Source organism: Aulostomus chinensis, chromosome 19 (genome assembly GCF_037954235.1).
Source record: "Aulostomus chinensis isolate RoL2024-O1b breed Wild chromosome 19, RoL_Achi_v1.0, whole genome shotgun sequence".
Lineage (NCBI taxonomy): Eukaryota > Metazoa > Chordata > Actinopteri > Syngnathiformes > Aulostomidae > Aulostomus > Aulostomus chinensis.
Genome location: NC_141338.1, coordinates 13,290,805 through 13,310,014, shown reverse-complemented (window position 1 = coordinate 13,310,014; position 19,210 = coordinate 13,290,805). Strand labels below are relative to the sequence as shown.

The following is a 19,210-nucleotide window of genomic DNA, read 5'->3' as shown; positions in this document are numbered from 1 at the left end:
GGCTCCCATGCCCTGGGTGCCCCCCCCCCCCCCCAATTTTAACTACATTCTAGTCATCCGCATCATCACATCTACACTCCCACGCACAACACGCATGTTGGGATGGGGGGGCAGCTGGGGTGGTGAGTGGGTCCATTGCTACCCCTTTTGCTAACTGCACCAATGCGGGCCTGGGGCCTGACCGGTGCTCTTGGGAGGGGTAGTCTGCCTCCCAGTATGGTGGTTGGGCTGGGGTTGGTCGCGGGCCTTGCCGTTGTGCGGTGGATCGCTTGCTAGCAGTTTCGCTAGGTCTGAGGTGCCCTGGGCCGCATCCACATCTATGGAGTGCTCAGCCCCTGTATGGAGGAAGATGAGGATATGATTGTTTTTTTGTTCTGGGGGTGGCGGTCCTGGACGCGGGTGCCTTCGGGTCACCCCGGCAGGCGGGCATGGGCCTCTCGGTCCTTTTCCCTTTTTTTGGGGTGGGGTTGCTGGCTGGTGGTGCCTTATGGCCTGAAGCTTGGCCTGCTCTGGGGGGAGGGGGAGAACAGGGGATGGGGTGGAGGGTTGAGGGGTAGTTCTGTACGGGGGCAGTGGGCCTGGGCGTTGTGGTGGGCTGTGGTTGCCCCACCTGGGCGTGGGGTGTGGGTGGGTGTCGGCATCGCTGGCTGGCCCCTTAGGGTGCTCTGTGCCCCTGGGCTCAGCTCGTGCCGTGGGGTGGGTGCCCTGGTGGCTTGGTCCTGACCTGCCTGCTATCCTGGACTGGGGGCGTGATGTCCTGGTCCCCCACATCGGCTACAGTCAGCTACCCACAGCATCCAAGACAAACTGTAGCGCACACACACGCGCATACACACATGCAGTTCACAACTGATCCATAATCACACACTCACATTTATTTGAAAAATTATATTAAACCAAATGGTAAGCCTGCAGTGGAAATTCTACAACCAATGTTTTTTCCCTTTTTTTTCTCTCTCTCTGTTATTGTTGTTACTGATTGTTTGTCTGCTATTGTTGTTTTTGTCTCCCCCCCTCCCCATCTTTCCTATCCTGTCCCTGTTCTCTCTTCCTATCCACTCCTGAGCCTCAGTCCGGTCCCTTTATCATGAACCAATACCATTCCTAATAAAATTAAGCAGAAATGGCGATAGGAGTTTATCAGATTCCTCCTCTGCAGAGTAAAACTGCTTCAGTACAACAAGGCACCAGGAACATCGATACTGCTTGCCCCAGCTGCTGAACAGGACAGGTTAAAAAAAAAAGAAAAAAAAAGAGGGCTTTACAGGGGAGTAAGAATTCAAAGTTCATGGCTCAAATAGGATCTCCAGTGATACTTGGATAAATGGGGCACTTTGCTACATTATCGTTCCTGAAAACACTAAAATTCGATATGTCTTCCAGTTGAAGCACTTGGTCTGCCTACTGAAATCTAATGGCTCAAATCAGTCAGGAAACAGTTGAAGCTCAAACTTGTCAGTGTCTCGGCTGTCAGAATGTGTATTCAAGAATGGGAACCTGCAAGTATTCCTCGGGGAAATGAAGAGGAATACGGGTCCTCCTGGGACCACTCTTTGTACAATTTTAGCATCTTTTTAGGTGAGAATGTAACCACTGAAGCCTTCAGTCTGTAGTGGTTTTCAGCTGTTAAGGTTAAATTGGAGTACAATGGCAATCCAAAGCACTCGCCAGCAGCCTTGACCAAAGTGCAGTTTATTTTACAAAATTCAAAATGAAAAGGTACTGGCTTCAGGGTAGAGACATGCTTAAAAAAGAAAAAGTGTAAAAAGGCCCTGATCTTACTGATATAAAAAGAGGGAACAAATGAAGATCATTGAACCTAAACTTTGTATTAAATGAGAAGTTAAAAAAAATAAACTGCCCCCCCCCCCCTCTATATACAACTGCTTGGTATTATTTACAATGTGTACAAAAACTGATATTTTGTGTTATTAGGAAACACACTGAAAAGCCCACAGCAAACAAAGAAACGTAGGTTTAGCCGTAGCAGCTAACAAAGAACGCAGTTCTCGAACCTCTCATCTAGCTTACCACGTAGCAACAACGCACTCACAAATGTCACCTCGACAGGGCAGCCGTAGCTGTAGCTACACGCACGAGCTCTAAGAACACATTACTATGGTTGGGTGCGGTTAGAGAGGAAGCAGAAAGGGAGCTGGCCGGCCTCGAAACCTCAGTCAACCTAAGGTGAATGTTGACATAAGTTTTTATTGACCTCCATTGAAAGAGGGATGGTAAGAACACCATGAGAACGTGAACAATAGTGGAACTTTCATTAAAAGAAAATCCGTCTGCCCTTTTTAAAGGAGTGCACAACTGATGCAGATGCCTGAATTTATCACCAAAGCAGCAACAATGTTTAGATTTTTCTTTAAATCGTAAGTGTCATGATCGTACTTCCTTCTTTAAGTCTTTACTCCCCCCGACAAACAGGCTGCAGCCTATCACCCAGCGGAGACTCATATGGCCTGCAGGGCTGAATTCCCTGATTACCGCAGGTCAATGAACGCACCACTTAACCTGACCGTGCTGGGCGTCGTCGTCGGGCTCCTGTACCTGGCATACATCATCGCCAAGAAAGAAGAGTTGCTGGTACTGAGAAAGTTGGATCACCCATGATATCCACCATATATTTGATCTTAAAGTTAAAGCTCTTGGGAAATGAATGGAAACTCATTCTGGTAAACTGTTTTTTATATATAAATATAAAATAAATAGGATTACAAAGAAGGACTGATTGATTGTGCAACCAAAGTGACAAAGACGAGGTCAAACTTTTGTAAGCGTGCTGTCTGTCAACGAGGTTCCATCACGCAAATGAAAACGATGGACCAGCAACAACAGCTGCTCAATACCACCTGATTAGTTCATTTTTATCCCACAAGCTGCTTTGTGCATGCAAAGTGTCATGACCTGTGACACTCAAATGCATCTAAATCAGATGATGAAATTTCCATCCATTTATTTTATGTTTTTGTCTTTAATCACCAGGAGCTGGAGGCGAAACACCGCTACAGAAGTGCTGTGTCAAGGTAGAGAAGATGAGAAATTGTTGGAGGCCTCCATTTGGGGAAAATAGTTGGCTGGATGTCAGAACTGGAGCATCAGGGGTCATTTTTCTGTCATTCCCTCTGTAAGGGTATTTTTCCCACTCACTCAGTTGGTTGCTCTTGGAGATGGTCAGAACGTACCAACTCCACTGCACTTCAACTTATATTTGTCTTCATTTCACTGCAGTATAATTGGCATCAACAGAGGCTCTCCCTGTCCTTCGTCCTCCTAGAACTCTCCTGACACTGCACGTTGTGATCAAATTCATTTTTTTGGGGAAACTAAAAAGAAAAAAAAAAAAGCTTCTTGAAAACAAGTATTAACCAAAATGAAACTCAGAGGGACTTAATTCAGCCGGCTGCATTTTAACAGCCAACATGTGCTTTTACTGACTGTGAATAATGTCGACAAAAATGTACTTGTTTTACTATTACAGATGACTTGAATTTTAATAAAGAGCTTTTCCCAGAAAGTTTTGTTTTTGTCTTAACATTGTGCCTTTAAGCGAGTATTCAGACTTTCATTTTCTGTTCCTGTTCTCTTTTTAATGTTCTCAAAGTGCATTTTAAATACTACATCATCTTTTCATGCTTGTACTGAACTAGCAGTGTAAGAATACCTCTGATTTTCTGCTCGCACACGTGAACTGGCATTGTTTGAATGTTGCCTGTAGAGCGAGTGTGCAAGGACACGACGTGACAACGTCATAACTTTTGCATGACATGCAAACAAGTAACACGCTTTAAAACCCGCACAACATTGTTGTTCGGGGTAGAAATTATTCCTACACAGTTGCTTGAACAAGCAGAGCTCCCACTGAAAGCAGACAAGGTATTTAGTTAAACTCTAGGCTATTATTTGTCTTTTATGAACCCTAATAGCTGTAAAAACAACCGCGGGTTCTACACACGCAGCGGGTCTCGTCTGCTGGATCTTGTTCTAACTTGCCCTCCCTCCCTGCCTCCATCCAGGCCCCGCCAGGTACGTAAACACACCTACAGCCTTTCATGGTAATGCACCGTGCGGAAGGGTGTGTGTCGGTATGCACAAATGTTAAGCATTTTTACAGGCTTTGTTACGATGTTTTTTTTTCCTTTGACATCCTACATTTGTGTTGAACAGCGAGTCAGTTAGTCGGCGTCCATAAGCACCTGCTCGTGAAATGTGGTGTTGCTTCATCACTTTTAAGGGTGTTTAGTGTGAGTGTGTGTGTGTGCGTGTGCGTGTGTGTGTGTGCGTCTGTGACTCAGCTCATGTCAATACGAGGTGGAGGGGGGAGGGAGATTTTTGTGTGTCTGGAAAACAAGGGGCAGGTATTCACAGGTTTCACCTTTCTTCCTCTTCCCTCTTGTGTTACAGATTCTTACTGAAAGGGGAACTTCTTTTTCAAAGTCCCTGGACTTTTCTCTCTCTCACTCTCTCCCGCACACACACACACACACACACACACACACACTCACTCACTCACTCTCTCTCTCTCTCTGACACCCCGGAATTTGAACTCCAAAGTCTACACTGTCGAACGCCGGGTCAGCATTCTCTGCAATTGTGAGTATGTTCTCTTCTTTTGTTACTTGGTCACAAGTTGCTGTCACTGAATGAAAGTCCTCTCTGTCCACCGTCCAAAATAATGGCGTGACTGACGCTTCTCCTTTAAAGCCAAGCGGTTCAGTCTCTCAAATCTCGGAGGTGGCTTTTCTTCACCCGTGTGTTGACTGAAACTCATCATGTTGCAACTTGTTGAGCGGCCCACCTCGAAGGACCTCCGGTTCCTCCACTGAACGAAGATATGACGAGCGGGATTTTGATGTACTTGATAAAATGACACAAATTGGAAAACGGTTACAGCTCAACTTCCTCGCTAAAAACGTCCCCAGTGTTTGTGAATGTGTTCAACAGGTGCTTGGGTTGAGTTAAAGTCGGATTTATTTTCAACTTTGAACTGGTACTACTAGTCAGGCCATCTTATAAACTGCAGTACTTCAGAGTGTTGGTGTTTTACTGTGTGTCTGTGGTGAGGCTCCTCAAGGTTCCGATGGCATCATAAAGTAAAGCAGAGAGCGCTGTGAGGACTCGTCCCTCTGATCCACATCCTTCCTCTGTGTTTCATTATAAATCCATCTGTAGTTGTGATGGACGCTGATGATCACATCAACGTCCTGCATGAGCATTTAACCCGTTTGCTTAAAATACTTATTTTTGCTTCCTTTCTCATGTTTCGAGTGTTCCTCCACTGAGGAACCGAAGGGAATGGGATGGGTATGGTAACTCCAACGTTTGTGGGTGGAGTTTGATGAAATTAAGATATAAATCGGGGGAATATCAGTTAAAATAGGAACTGACCTGATATTGCCTCAGCTGACTGGCTGTATTTATTTAATTCACGAAAGAGCACTGGGAGGGCGAGTTCTTCTTTACACCCCTCCGCCATCATGCTGCTGACAGACGGACAAACAGATGACAACTTTACCTCTTTTGTGAAGGAATCATAGAAATGTATATAGACTTCAGACGAAATAAGAACTTCTGTTGCTTGAAACTGATCTTATCCTGTTAAGTTTGATATAAAAAGTGAATCCTAAGTCACTTTCTGATGATACACATTCCATCCTGGAGATCTCAGAAAACCAGCATGGGTGTTTACCGTGTATTTACTATTTAGAGAACCTGTTCATACGGCACGCAGTATGAAAATAGATGCAGATGAGTCAACGCCAAGAAGTGATCTCCTAATAGCAGGGATAATATATTTTAAAATGTCCCTGTCTGGATTTTCATTGATTGAAATACGATTGTTTGAGGCCGGTCGAGTCAGTCAGTTAGAAAGTTTGCCAAACTGGAGGCTTCAGGTGGTCGGAAGAACAACCAAGAGGTAGTGAAGCGGGTGTTACAGTGTAGAAATGATCCAGTGAATGATGGCACAGTTGAAGTCAGGAGATTAAGAAAATCTCCATGCAGACTTGTTAAACTGAGCTGGACCGTCGTCTTTGTGTTTCAGGCTCCTTGCTTCCTCTTCCTCTTCTACCATGTCTACATCTTTCCCTCCTCCCCGAGGAAGAGGCATCGACTTCAGCCTCCCAACCTGTGGAGACACTTTGTGCAACAGCCGCGGCACTTGCGTGAATCCTCCCGGTGGCGCAGGTGATTTGGTGTGTGAGTGTCATCTGGGTTACCGGGGGGAGTTTTGTGACGACACCTTCAACGGATCACTAAGTTTACCCCTGAGCTTGAGTGTGGTGGGCATCATCTTTGGGCTGCTGATCCTGGCTTTCATCTTCGCCAAGATCCGGCAGAAGCAGAAGCAGAGGCTCAGGTACGGAGACTTATTAGTGCCCACGCTGGCACACACACACACACACACACACACACACACACACACACACACACACACACACACACGCTTCCAGTGGAGGCTGCTCTATTTGCTGTTCTCAGAGGAATAGTTTAGCCCGCTGGGTGAAATATGCATGTTTACTCAACAGAGTGACAGGGAGACGAACACCACTCATTTGAATAGAGCAGCAAGAATAAGGAAAATGGAAGACATCGATCCCCGAACACAGCTGGAGGAGAGAAGAGTTTCTGTCCTCTGGTCTGGCTCTGAGGAGGATGGACAATAAGTGCATCTCCCAGAAAGGTTGGGAGTGTTCAGTTAGAGCTTAGACTGTGAGACTTGCAGTGAAAACAAATAACTACATGTCAGTCAGTCCATCATCACCTCTCCACAGCCTCATTCCATCGAGTATTAGACGCTGCTTCTCTGTTCAGCCCCACGTCCTCTGTCCATCCTCCGTCCTGTCGGTGGAAACTGCATATTAAACCACCAAATCTGATTCCAGAGCAGATGTCTTTCCTCAGGCGATAATTTCATCTCAAAGGTTTTTATTTGGGGGCAGCAAACGATCATCATGATTAAGTTTCAACGACAGAGCAGACACGGGTAGCTATTTTTATTCCATCCCACAAGTTGCAAAAATAATCTTTATTGTGAAACACCTTTGAGTTGGGTGCTCAACAGCCAATATGTCAAAGCCAGATGAGTCATTTCCTTTCATTATGTGTTTCTGTCATCAGGAGAAACCTGGCGGCAAACATGGAAACGACTGTGCCGTATAATATCCATAGATCACCGTGACTTCTCAGGTTGGTGTATGAGTGTGTATGATTTCTTTTCAATATACGGCATCTTTTGTGGGTAAAGTCACTTCATTTGAAGAGCAGCTGACAACATTTAAAGGCCGTCCTTCGAGGCGCCCAGTGGAGTTTTCCTGGAAACCATCAAATGTGACGCTTACATCCAGCGTTTCTCACCAAACACGTATTTGTCTCTTATTTCTAAGTGAACGTGACCTTTGAACTTTAACCGTCAAAATCTTTTCTGTTAAGAGTTCATCTTTGATGTTTGTTCCAAGTTTGAAGAAATTCTGCGGATGTGAGGTGAAGGTGACCTTGACCGCTGACACACCAAAAAAACCAAGTATTGTCAGTAAACTTGAACTGTATCTAATTACTTACATAACAATAATTATGTAATATATTCACATAATTCTGTTGTACAATAATTCATTTAAATTAATCACGTGTAATGGCCGTGACTTACATTTTGAACATCTAAGTTCAAGTAGATTTTGCCAATTTATGACTACATGAATACACACCCAAGTAGTATTGCTGCCCCCTAGTGGTCACTCACAGCTCTCCATCTACAGGCTAAAGCCCTGCATGGGGTCAAAGGGTGCAGGCGTGTCTTTTGCAAAAAAAAAAAAAATTTTTTAACTCAACCACTTCATCACAAAGTCCCAGTGGACATCTGGGACAAATATGAAGAAATTCCCTCACAGTATGTCCCTGAATTGGGACACACGGACGGATGGACAACCGTAAAATCTTACTACTTCCTGCTAGCAGCTTTTGCTGGCGTTGAGGCATGAAAAATGTGGACTGTTGCTCTACAGCTCCTCTAGTGGTCAGAAACTCCGTGGAGCATCTCTAAGTATCTGATTGTGTGTTTGTAATCAAAAATCACGCTGGATTTCAAAACTGACTGTCGTTCTTTTCCAGGTCAACTCGGACATTACAGCCTGTGAGCATCCCACCTCTGCAGCAAGCTTCTAGCAACAGTTTTTAAAAAAAAACTGGACTCAGATGTTCCGTCCTGCTGACTTGTGGCTACTTTCTACATGACAGCTGCTCTGGCGTCCCAGAAACTGAACTTTTACAATGCGAGACTCTTTCTGGATGGTTCCACTTGTTTGTGTTTCCAGTCACATTTTCACTCCGCGGCGGAGGAACTATTATCTATCAGCCATCAAACAGCGACACTGCTCGTGGTTTTTCACGCATCCTGATGTTTGTAGGGCTGATGATGGATGACAAACTTAACTTCTATTCTACGAGCACATATTGAATAACCTGATTGTGTCGCTCCAACCCACAAATGTTTCTGATGGTCTTAGGTACTTCATCCTCCCACAGCTTCTTCAATAGATACTGTAGTATGTTTACAGGCCAGCAGCTCTTAGTCTGGGAAGGACCAAGGTTTGCTGGTAAAATTTTGTCAGGATAAAAAAATATGTGTTGTGTGGCTGGGGCATTTATACAGATACAACTGACCGTGTCGGAAGATGATGCTGTGTGTGTCCTGGTCCGAAAAGGGAACGAGGGTGAAATAGTTGAAAAGATGCCACCAACAACTCCACATGTGACGGAGGAAGCACGTGGAAATCTGCGGCGCCCCCCAGAGTAACAGAGTGGGGTGGAGCAATGACCAGGACAACAGTTGGGAAGAAAAAAACAGGAGATAAAACTACTTCAAAATTGGGTAGCAACAGTTTATTATGGCCAGGGAACGACTGCGGTTGCACAAATAGCAACAGGTCACAAGTCCTACAGGCACTTTGAAGGACTTGCTGGTTAAAGCACAAGGGGCAACCAGTCAACTGTCCAACATTCCCATACAACGGCAAGTTGGCAAGTTTCCTCAACGGCCTCGCAGCGGCAGGTCTGGGAACCGGAACAATCGCTGAGATTTAGTGATCATGTTGCAGCCGATTGTAAGGGCTCCTCTTGTAAGGAAACGAGCACCGCGCCAAGTCTTTTTGTCAGGCCCATTCAACGCTCAGCCTCCCTGGTGACGTGGACCTCGTCTAGCTCGAGTAACCTGATTTCCGACTTTGCTCTGCATCACACTTACTGGAGGGCTTCTTAAACTGGAATGTCAAAAGTCAGGTGACTGTAAAAGGTGCATGTGTGCTGTATTCATCACTGGCTGGAGGAAAGAGGGGTGTTCTTTAATGCTGAAATGGCTTGGGGAACCGTCGATGATCAGTGCCCTTTTTAGTTTTACAGCCCACGCAGACTGAATTCGTCACTCTGCCCTGCCAGTGACTTTCAAGTTCACGGTCATGTTTGCAATTCCTGTGTGCCGATACATTTAGTTAGGTTGTTGTTGTTACTGTTGCTTAAATTGACACTGAACCCCGAAAGTGTATTTAGCCTTTCGAGTCCTCAGGAATGAGTGTCTGGACCCCACCAAGGTGATATTTCCCTCCTCCATGACAAACATGAACAGAACAGCTCAAACAAGTTGTTTCATCTGAACATGCTAGCTAGTTGGTGCCCTGACTGAAGGGGGCGCCAAACCAGAAGTTTTAGAGTTTGTTTTTAGCTGAAATTAAAGTGTTGGTGGATTACCCTGCATATGGAATGTGAATTATACCAGAAGACGCGCTAGAGAGGTTGTAAATGGACTTAAAAAAAAAAAGTTGTTGTTGTAGCAGATCTTAGCAGTCAGTTGGCTTCAAGCAAAATAGACGTGGCTTCCTGCATTCTGGACTGGCAAAAAAAATGATGCAGGAGGGAAGAAACGGATTTGTGAGCTCAAGAAAGTTATTTGTGACTTGAGAGGCAAAATACTCTCTTTAGGTGAAGTATCGCTGCAATGCTAGAAGTTCTTACAGCTGTTGACGACAAAAATGTGGAAGTACCTCAAATTTGCACAGTCATCCATTTCATATGAGGGTAAGCCATTTATCTGTAAAAAAAAAAAAAAAACACTTAAAATGACACTTCAGTGTAAGTGTATGTGACTAATTCAGGAAAATTAAGAGCCAGTTTTATACTTTAAGTGCTACCTGACTGACTCAAGTGGAATGCTCCTGTTTCAGCTTTAGTGTGAGCTTGCACTCACCTTTTGTTTTTCTAAAGCAAAGAATAAAATGCTTCCTTCCTTCCCAATGAGCTGAAACTAAGATTTGAGATGCGCTCGCCCTCTCTCAGACCCTGTTTTGGTTCATTTTTAAAATCCCTCCGCTGCGATAGAATTCTGGAACCATACTGATCAAAACCAAACATCTTGTAGTGTATTCATAAATATGTAGGGCAGTATTTTCTTGAGCTACTGCAGGTGGATATGTGCCAGCTGTCTGTCTCGCTACAATTACGTCTTTATTATTACCTGTCGTTCCTCCACGTCGTTGTATTTTTTGTCACATATTCCGAGGTTAAAAAAAAATGCCTCACCATTTTTTACCGGTTTTTCAAAAATTTCCAATCAGTTAGCAGATTCTTCCTACGAGCAGCTGTATTTATTTCAACTTGGTATCCTGTGTATGACCGTGCTGCATGCAAACTTTTGCAGTATATTTTGTGTTCAGCAGCTTTCGAATAAAATGTACAGAAACCCTTAAAACCGATGTTCTATCTTCCGTTCCAATACAACTGATCAACGCTATCCCTAAACTAAACTGCGTGGTCAATGGATGAACATGGGAGGCAGGACTCCGACGGAATGTCCTCTTGAGAGGGACGGTGCGGTCAGTAGCGTTTATTTGGTTTTGCTATTGCGAATGTTGGAATATTGCATGTTCAAAATTCCTCTTGACGTCTTTGCTCGATGATGTCATCGTTTTATAACCCTTTTGGAATGAACCAATTACCAGACGACCTCCTGGCTAAAGGATCTAAAACAGGTTTTGTTCATAAAGCAGGTTTTTTGTTGTTGCGTCATGGGAGAGCGAGCCAATATTTCTTTTAGAGCTTCAAGGTACAAAAAGCGGCGTTTTATCAGCACCATTTAGAAGATAGTGTAGATAGCACAGTGGAAAGTGTAGATTTATTTTTGAAGCCCTCTGAGATTCTCAAGGTTGACGTTTTCCATTGGAGGAGCTGGACAGACTGAAGATTCCCAGTCATTACGGGAAAGACAGCCGAGTGTTTTATCGCACATCTGTCCTAACCCCGCCTTCCTGAGATGTAACGAGTCACTGGATTCAAAAGCTTGAATTATGAACAACAAACGCACCCCATCTCATTCGACAGCAAGCTAGTGCAGCTGCACTTTAGGTTCATTGAAGTACTGAGATATTTTTAATGCTGGGGTGAGGTGGTGATCCATTCAGGCTGTGGGTCAGCGCGTCCTCTGCGCAGCCCCGTTTCATTGCGGTCTACAAAGTCACGGCGTGTTTCTTCCACATTAAAAAAAAGCAGTGGTTTACATGTACACTACATTCATAATATTACTGCAAATTCCCACTCGTACTGCACTCTTTAGAGTAGTATTTGAAGGGATATGAAGGAGTTTATGATTGAAAAAGATATCTGATGACTAAAGAAGGTGGGGAAATGTTACAAGTAGAGCTTAGGTGTAAACATAGGAGGGGTTTTCGTGTAAATTTATGGATTAAATACTGTCCTTGACTTCCGTGCTCCACAGTGAAACGCAGGTCTACAGAGCGACTGCTTGTGCCTGCTTCTCTGCACAGAAGACGCGCAAACGCACGTCCCCAACCTTGGATGACCACCTCCTACAGCCCCACTTCAAATAATCTGTACTTTTCCTTCAAGTCAATCAAACTTTAGCTCCAGATGTTCCATTTCACTTCACATGGCCTCCTGAACATGGGTAGTACTCCTCAGTATCACAATGGAGGATACTTTTCCATTTCAAAGCAAACACGTTCTTTACACAGAGATGTTGTCAAAAGTCTCACGTCACTGTGTTTTTAAGTTGCATTTTTTTTCTGTCACTGCTTTGCTTTAGAGCCTTCAAACAAAAGCAAACCTGTGTATTATTATGTGTATTATTAATGTCCGACTCTGCTGACGGGCGGCCAGACCTGCTGCAAGTTTGTGGAAGCCAGTCTGAAACAACCAAAGACTTCCAGAAGCCATAAAAGGCCAATTGTTCTCCACGGTGTCTCCTTGTTTGAGATGTTAAACCAGTTTAAACAGAGGCGCTGATGTTGTACGAGGCATGAAGGAAGGCCCTCAGACCGGTCAGGCTGCATTGTCTGTATACTTACGAGGCTGAACTGACGAGGAGCCGGTTTATGAAAGATATCAATGCAATGTCGAGCCTGTTTGTATAAGGTCCTCAATGGTTTCCAGCCTGTCATGCTTGACGCGAAGCATTGTTGTTTTTTCTTCCTTGTGTATTTGTCCAAAGGCGTCCTCACCACTCTATTACGCTACCATCAGGCTTCAGTAAAGGGACTGCAGGACTCAGTGCGTAGTTTAATGGAGCACTTGATCACCTCAGGACAGGCAGACCGCTGTCCTACACGGGTCGTCACGCATGTAAAGTGCATAAGAATACAATATTTGCATAAGAATAGAAATAAAAGAGAGTTTAGTTCTTTTTAAAAAAAAAAAAGAAAAGAAAAGCATCAGCTTCTTCAAGATCAAGACTATTTACAAATGGCATCTATTTTTCAAGAATGAAAGAATAAACAATACGGATTCTCCTCGTTATAACACAGAATTCTTCACCTCCCTGACTTCTTCTTCTGACATTCTCTTATATATCTCATATCTCTATTGCACTGTTTCAGGCTCGCTCTATTAGTAGAATGTTAAAATGAACCCTAATCAAGTTCAACCCGCGATGGGTCCCATCTGCTGCCGAATTAAACTGCGGCCTTTCAACGTCAACAGACGTGATCCTGTCTGAGCGTGGAGCGTCCAGACGCTGAGTGACACTCAGGAGAGATTCGTTTAGTGGCAGGTTGCATTTACTGCTTTTATACTATTTGATCTCTGAAAGATACTTAGAGTATTATGTTGTACTTCATGGTATTTTAGCTCCTATGTTACTACAATACTTGCGTGTAATTTGTATTTTAGTCCAGATTCGTGGTATAAATGTCTCGTCATAACCATCTGTTTTCACTCTCAGCCTCATTTGCACATCAATGTCCATCTTGGAGTTGTGTCTTTCTGCCCGGGGGGTTACAGGTCTGCGTCGTAAGGTCTACCGCTGTATGAGGTGTTGACTGAGCGGGCCGCGGGGGTCTTGGCCCGGGGGAACGACACATCATCATCCAGGGAGTCTTTGGAGTAGGGCACGCTGCTGCTGGCGTTGCTCCGGGCTCGGTTCAGGCTCGGCACATCAACGCGTCTGGAAGGTGGTTTCTGCTGAGTGAAGCGTGGGCCCATGACTTCATCCACCCGAACCTCACCTCGGTTCTTCCCTCCGCAGCAACGGCAGATTCCGATGAACATGACGAAGCCACCCAGGATCTCAAATATGCCTCCGATGTAGCCCAGGATGATGCAGTATCCGACGCGCACGCTGATGGTCGGGCTGACGGTGGAGATGCTCTCGAGGATGTGGGTGTACCAGGCGATGGGGATGATGGTCATCACCCCTGATAGGAAGATCAGCAGTCCCCCCAGGCCTGCCACGGTCCAGTTAGGCCTGTCTCTCCAGCACCGGATCCCCGGGATAGCCACGGCCAGGCCGAGGAGGGTCACAATGAGTGACGCCACCATCAGACCCTGCGCCACCTCGATGATCTGGTTGCTGAAGTACTCGGTGTCCTCCAGGTTGCACTCAGACCTGGTGCTGGTGCTGGTGGACCTGCAGATGTCAAAGATGCCTTGCTCGATGAACTCGTCTTCCGGACTGTTAGGGAGGCTGTTGAGGGTCCGCCAGTTTGGGGCCACAGTCGCGGTGAGGTTCAGGATCCAGCCGCAGGGGGCCATAACCAAACCGAAGATGAAGATCCCCGGCGTGCGCAGAGACAAACGGATCCATTCCTGTGCTGTTCGCCTCGGCATGATGCTGCTGTCGCTGTGCTCTCACTCCGTGTGGCGGACCAACTCGCAGTGACCGAGTTATGACGGTCCCTTATGGCTGCGTTTGAAAACAAGCCTGACTGATACCTGCCAGTGGGCGGGGCTTCAGTCCCACCTGTCTGCCTCGGTCCCCGAACAGGACAGGTGTGTCGCGCCGTGCGCAGCCGGCTGAGGGGTGCTCACTCCTCCTGCTGCAGCGGAGTTTCGACCGGACATTTATCACGCAAATGATGAAGAAGGACAACTGCAGCTGTTCCACAACACTTCCTAAACACAACTGTACACGAGTCGTTGTTGAGTCGTCTCCTGCCGATTGAAATTATTCAATCAACTTATGTAAGGTGAAGGTGACATTATTGTATAAATCGGAATGTTTCTTTTGTAAAAACCTGATCTGACGTGTTTTAATGAAATAACCCGCCCCCAAAATAAATCAAGTAAAATGGGGATTAGGTTCATAATTATCATGATCTTTTAAACAAACAAAAAAAAAGTTGGAGGAGCATTGATGAAACGATCAAATGAGGAGAAGGGGTTAAAAAAAAAACTTTGAAGGATTCAAAATCAGAACTCTTAAGTCGTGAAGCACGTTTTCCTGTCGCCGGACTCCCAACAGAAAACAACAGTAACGTGATTAACGAGTTGTTTTTGACAGACGTCCATCGACGGACTGCTCAGCTGCAGGAGACGCAAAGCAACAACAACGAGAAGAAACGCTGGAGGGCTTTCTGCTCTTGGTTATTCATTCAGCTGTGGGTGACCTGTCGCCGCACTTTGTTTAAATTCCCCTTTTCGGGTTCAGAAGAAACTACAGAGACTCGAGTTGAAGTTGCGAGCGTGTCAGAGTTTCTGTGTGGGAACCTTCTTTTATTTTTATTTTTCCCCTCTGGTTCGTCTGATAGTGGCGTGAAAGTCACGACTGAGACTTTCGGTCTACTTTCACTTCAACTCAATCAGCCACGCACAGAGGAAGGGGATTGGTTTTCTAAAATGCTGAGACACCCAGAGACACCCATCAACTCCTTCGAATCATTTCTCTCTCGATGTGCCAGCGACGCACGAAACTTCCCAACCTGCAGTTTAAAAGTTTTTGTTCGCAGGATTTTTTTTCTTCTTCCCAGGCGGGTTTGAACGGTTAATAGAAGTATGAGCGGTATGTCAACCAACCAGAACATCCTCACATTCTGATCTACTGACACCGCACTCCACTTTATCGCTCCTCCATAGCTGAGTCATGGTTGCCTCACGTGTAACCCGTCAGTAAACTCCTCACACGTTCACGAAACGGTAGATTTTCGTGCTGATAGCCCACCAAGAGGACTAAAAGTCAACCAAAAGCTTCAGATATCTTGATTTCCCCACCAGTGTTATCACTGGTTTCCAGTTGGATTTTAGTTTTCGTTTATTTTCAACACTAAAACAACAGAAGAAGAGTGACAACTCGATGATAAATAAGTGCGTAAGTGGATCACCACGTGCGTTTAAGTCCGCGACACGAACTGTTAATGTCTGCGTGTCCGGGTTTTAGAACAACAAACACTTTTAGGTGTCAGCGGAGATTTTGTCTCTGAAAAAAGACCAAGCTTAGACTGAAGTTCCCAGACTAGAGGAATGTCAACACACCATCGTCCAGTTTCCCAAGTTTTCTTTCGGATAAATGAAGAACTAAAGTAAGAAATACAAAGAGCAACTTTATCAATGCTCCATTTATCTGAGCGTGTGTTCTTGTTTCTGTGTCCTTTTGCTGAGAGGCAAATTAAACGTGAATGAAATTTTATTTAGAAAAAAAGGGGATCGGCGCCTTTAAATCACCTCATCGTTCAGAGTGGAATTTATACTGCAGATTACAGCGTGAAAACTTTCATTGTCCACTTGTGGAATTTGATGAAATAAAAAAATTGCTGGCTGAGGTAGCTGATTTAAAAAAAGTGATAATTATGATAATCTACATTCATAACAAGTCATAATTTGATACATGTGCTCAAAAACGTAGACAGCATTTGACAGAATGACACACCGGGAAAGATTCCAGTTAATAGACCAGTTTGGCAAACCGGGAATCAAACTGCTGACAACGTTTCTGTCTCTTCAGGGTTTTTTGTTGTTGTTGTTGTTGTTTTGTTATGTTTTTTTGTTTTCTCCGGGGCTCACAATGACAAGCAGTGACGAGTATTGAACCTGTTCGAAGCACAGAGACGCAAACGTGATCCCCATCATTCAGTTTCTATTGTTCAATTCAGCTTTTCCGCATGTGGGGAAGCTCAGGCGCGACTTATCTGCCCTGAGGAAAGACTTTCTGACTTTAAATACAGGGAAAAGTGGAACTTGAGAGTAGCTGTTGAGGCTCTCGTCCATTTACAGATTTAACCCGCTCCAGCTAAGGCGGTACTGCCATTACCAGTCGTCTCCGCTGGGGGGCAGCATTGTTTATCATCAACTCATCACCTCCACAAGGTTTAATCATTTCTCCGGTGAGGAATAACTAATGTCACTACTTTTTAACCAGTCCTTCATCTTTTGCTCGATTTATCCAGACGTGAACTGAAGATGGTGACTTGCACGTGGCGCAAAGGATGAACTTAATGCGTCAAAGTATTTCTTTTGTCAGGCAGCCGCCGCACCCGACTGCGCCGTTACTCAAATAAGTCCCACCCCATTTGAACAATCACAAAATATGATGGCAACCCAACATCCATCCATCCAAGCACGTCCTTACTTTTTTTTGTTTTTGAGTCCTCCACTCCACCACCTCATCACCCTGTCAATATGTTTTGATGTTTCATAAAAACTAAATGAATGAATAAATAAATACATGAAAAACAAATACGAAAGAACAGTTTGAAAGAGACAAAAAAAAGTCAGATTAATTTGCTGTTTGGTAAAGACCGACCTCCTGGCCTGCCGGTGGTGTCCAATAGTGGTTACAAATGCAGGGAGGGAGCAGCGGAGTAACCTTGCCTCCTCGGTCCCGTGTTTCATCCCAGCAAACCCGAGCGGAAGTGTGACTTTCCTCGACAGGAAGCTGTCAGTGGTGTTTGTGTTGCTAGTGGGGACTGTTGTGTTGTGAAAATGGCGACGTCTCGTCGCTCCTCTCAGCATCAACAGTCCAGCTCCCTGCTGCCCTCCCCGCCCCGCGGTTCCTCTCTCCCCGCCACCCCTCCAGCCTCGCCGCCGGCACCGTCGGAGGATGCTCCCCCGCTTCCCCACGGAGCAGCGATGGAGAACACTGCCGACGGTGAGGCTACCCCGGCCTCTCCCACTACCACAGCCACCACCGCCTCCTCCTCTCCAGCTACGGCCCTCAGCAGCAGCAGTAGCGGCGGCAGCAACACTAGCAGCAGCGCTAGCTCCCCGACCACCACCGAGGGCAGCGGCACCAGCGCAGGCTCCACGCCCGACTCGGCCAGCGGGAACGTGGGCAGCAGCAGCGGTGGCGGCGGTGGTCCAAACGGGGCTTTCAGGGAGCTGTTCGAAGCCTGCAGGAACGGAGACGTTTCGAGGGTGAAGAAGCTGGTGGATGCGGTGAATGTGAACGCCAAAGACATGGCAGGACGCAAATCTACGCCGCTGCATTTCGCTGCAGGTACCAACAACCAGAACACGCTGAGATGAATCTCATATCCAGAACATGAGCTCAGATGGAGTGAGTCCGGGGCTGCATGGAGGGGGTGGGTGTGACCCGAGCAGTAACCGTCTGTGACCCATCAACCCTCATCCTCCACCACTGAACTAGGAGTGTTTTCAGTTATATGTTTAAAAAAAAAACTTTCAGTGACTGTGAATTGATCTGATAGATTTGTTGTTGGTGTAACATAATCACAGTTATAGTTTTCTATTTATCAAGTCAGTGTTTATTCCAGTGAACCAGAAACATACATGATAAGGAATGTAATTACAGAACCAAAGCTTGAAAAAGAACCCGTTCTCCTGATTTTCTAGGGAACTCTGTAGTCACGACATAACAAGGTTTTTAAATTCAAAAAAAACAAACAAAAAACAACTTTTAAAGTTAAAGAAATCATCAAAGGAAGAAAAAGTCCAGCATCAGCTGACTTGTTGTTGCTTGAATCCTGTTTCATTTTGCTGATTCAGAGTTGCAGATGTCTCACATGCTTTATTTAGTCTCGCGTGGAAGCTGCAGAAGTAAATTGATCCGCTGGATGAACGCTTCTAACATCCTCTCTCCCTCTCCCTCCCTCTGCTCACTGCCGCCGCAGGTTTCGGTCGTAAAGATGTGGTGGACCACTTGCTTCAGACGGGCGCCAGCGTGCACGCTCGGGACGACGGGGGTCTGATCCCGCTTCACAACGCCTGCTCATTCGGTCACTCTGAAGTGAGACTTCACCTGGTTTTATTTGACTGTGTTGAAAGGGTTAATGAGACTGTGGAGCTCCAGCCACACGCATCCTGGCCTCCAGGCTCCTGGTGTGGCTCCGGAGCTGTGGCCCCTCTTCCTCTACCTGAAGGCCGGACACTCCTGCTATGCTCTAAACTCTTTCACCCTGCATGACACGTCACACCTAACACAAAAAAGAACGAGAGCGTTTTGCGCTTCTGCGTCCTCATGGTGCACTCGGGACGACGCACCCGGTTAACTACGAAATCTTAACGGCTTTGCACGTAAAATCGCGTGAGGGTTTTTCATCTGGCAGACATGTAGTTGTTGAGCTCAAAAAGTTACCTTAGAATCGTGCACAGAATTCCTTAAGGGCTCGTGAATGAGCTGCACTGAAATGGCAACAAACACTTAATAGTTTTTTGCTGGTTTTAAAAGATTACCGGTAATAAAATGTTGACAATAAAGCAGATTGGAGTTGGGTCACGTTGTTTACAGTATCGTTATGAGAGGAAAACATTATGCAAATCAACTATAATGTGCACAGTCATCCTTGAAGATCTAATTGAAAAGCGTATTAAAGCTTACGGCCAAATTCCTGTTTAAATATTCCCTTCTTTGGTCAGACAGATGTGCTAATGCGCTAATGCTGTTCCTCCTCAGCCGTCCGCCGCTGCAGTCATCAAGCGAACGTTTTATGGGCTTTTAGATCTTTGCTGCAGAGCGTGAGCTAATGGAGCCGTCTGA

The 19,210-nt window shown here is 45.5% G+C and overlaps 2 protein-coding genes across 2 annotated transcripts in view; one reads left to right on the top strand and one right to left on the bottom strand.

Moving 5' to 3' along the window:
• Positions 1 to 12,551: 12,551 nt before the first annotated feature.
• On the bottom strand, positions 12,552 to 14,194 carry LOC147244149 (claudin-23-like). The gene has a single exon (XM_086187415.1). It carries the CDS (start codon positions 14,107 to 14,109, stop codon positions 13,279 to 13,281), a length of 831 nt encoding a protein of 276 aa, XP_086043541.1. The 5' UTR covers positions 14,110 to 14,194; the 3' UTR covers positions 12,552 to 13,278.
• A 2,947-nt stretch (positions 14,195 to 17,141) lies between these two features.
• Positions 17,142 to 19,210, top strand: part of LOC147244148 (poly [ADP-ribose] polymerase tankyrase-1-like) — an 84,460-nt gene continuing 82,391 nt past the window's right edge. Inside the window, exons 1-2 of the mRNA XM_086186751.1 lie at positions 17,142 to 17,710; positions 18,345 to 18,460. Of these exons, the coding sequence (XP_086042877.1) occupies positions 17,197 to 17,710; positions 18,345 to 18,460 (630 nt within the window). The 5' untranslated portion in view covers positions 17,142 to 17,196. The remainder of the gene's footprint in view (positions 17,711 to 18,344; positions 18,461 to 19,210) is intronic.

Bases quoted from the DNA above. Each gene is read 5' to 3' on its own strand.
- LOC147244149 (XM_086187415.1), bottom strand. From the start codon at position 14,109: ATGCCGAGGCGAACAGCACAGGAATGGATCCGTTTGTCTCTGCGCACG.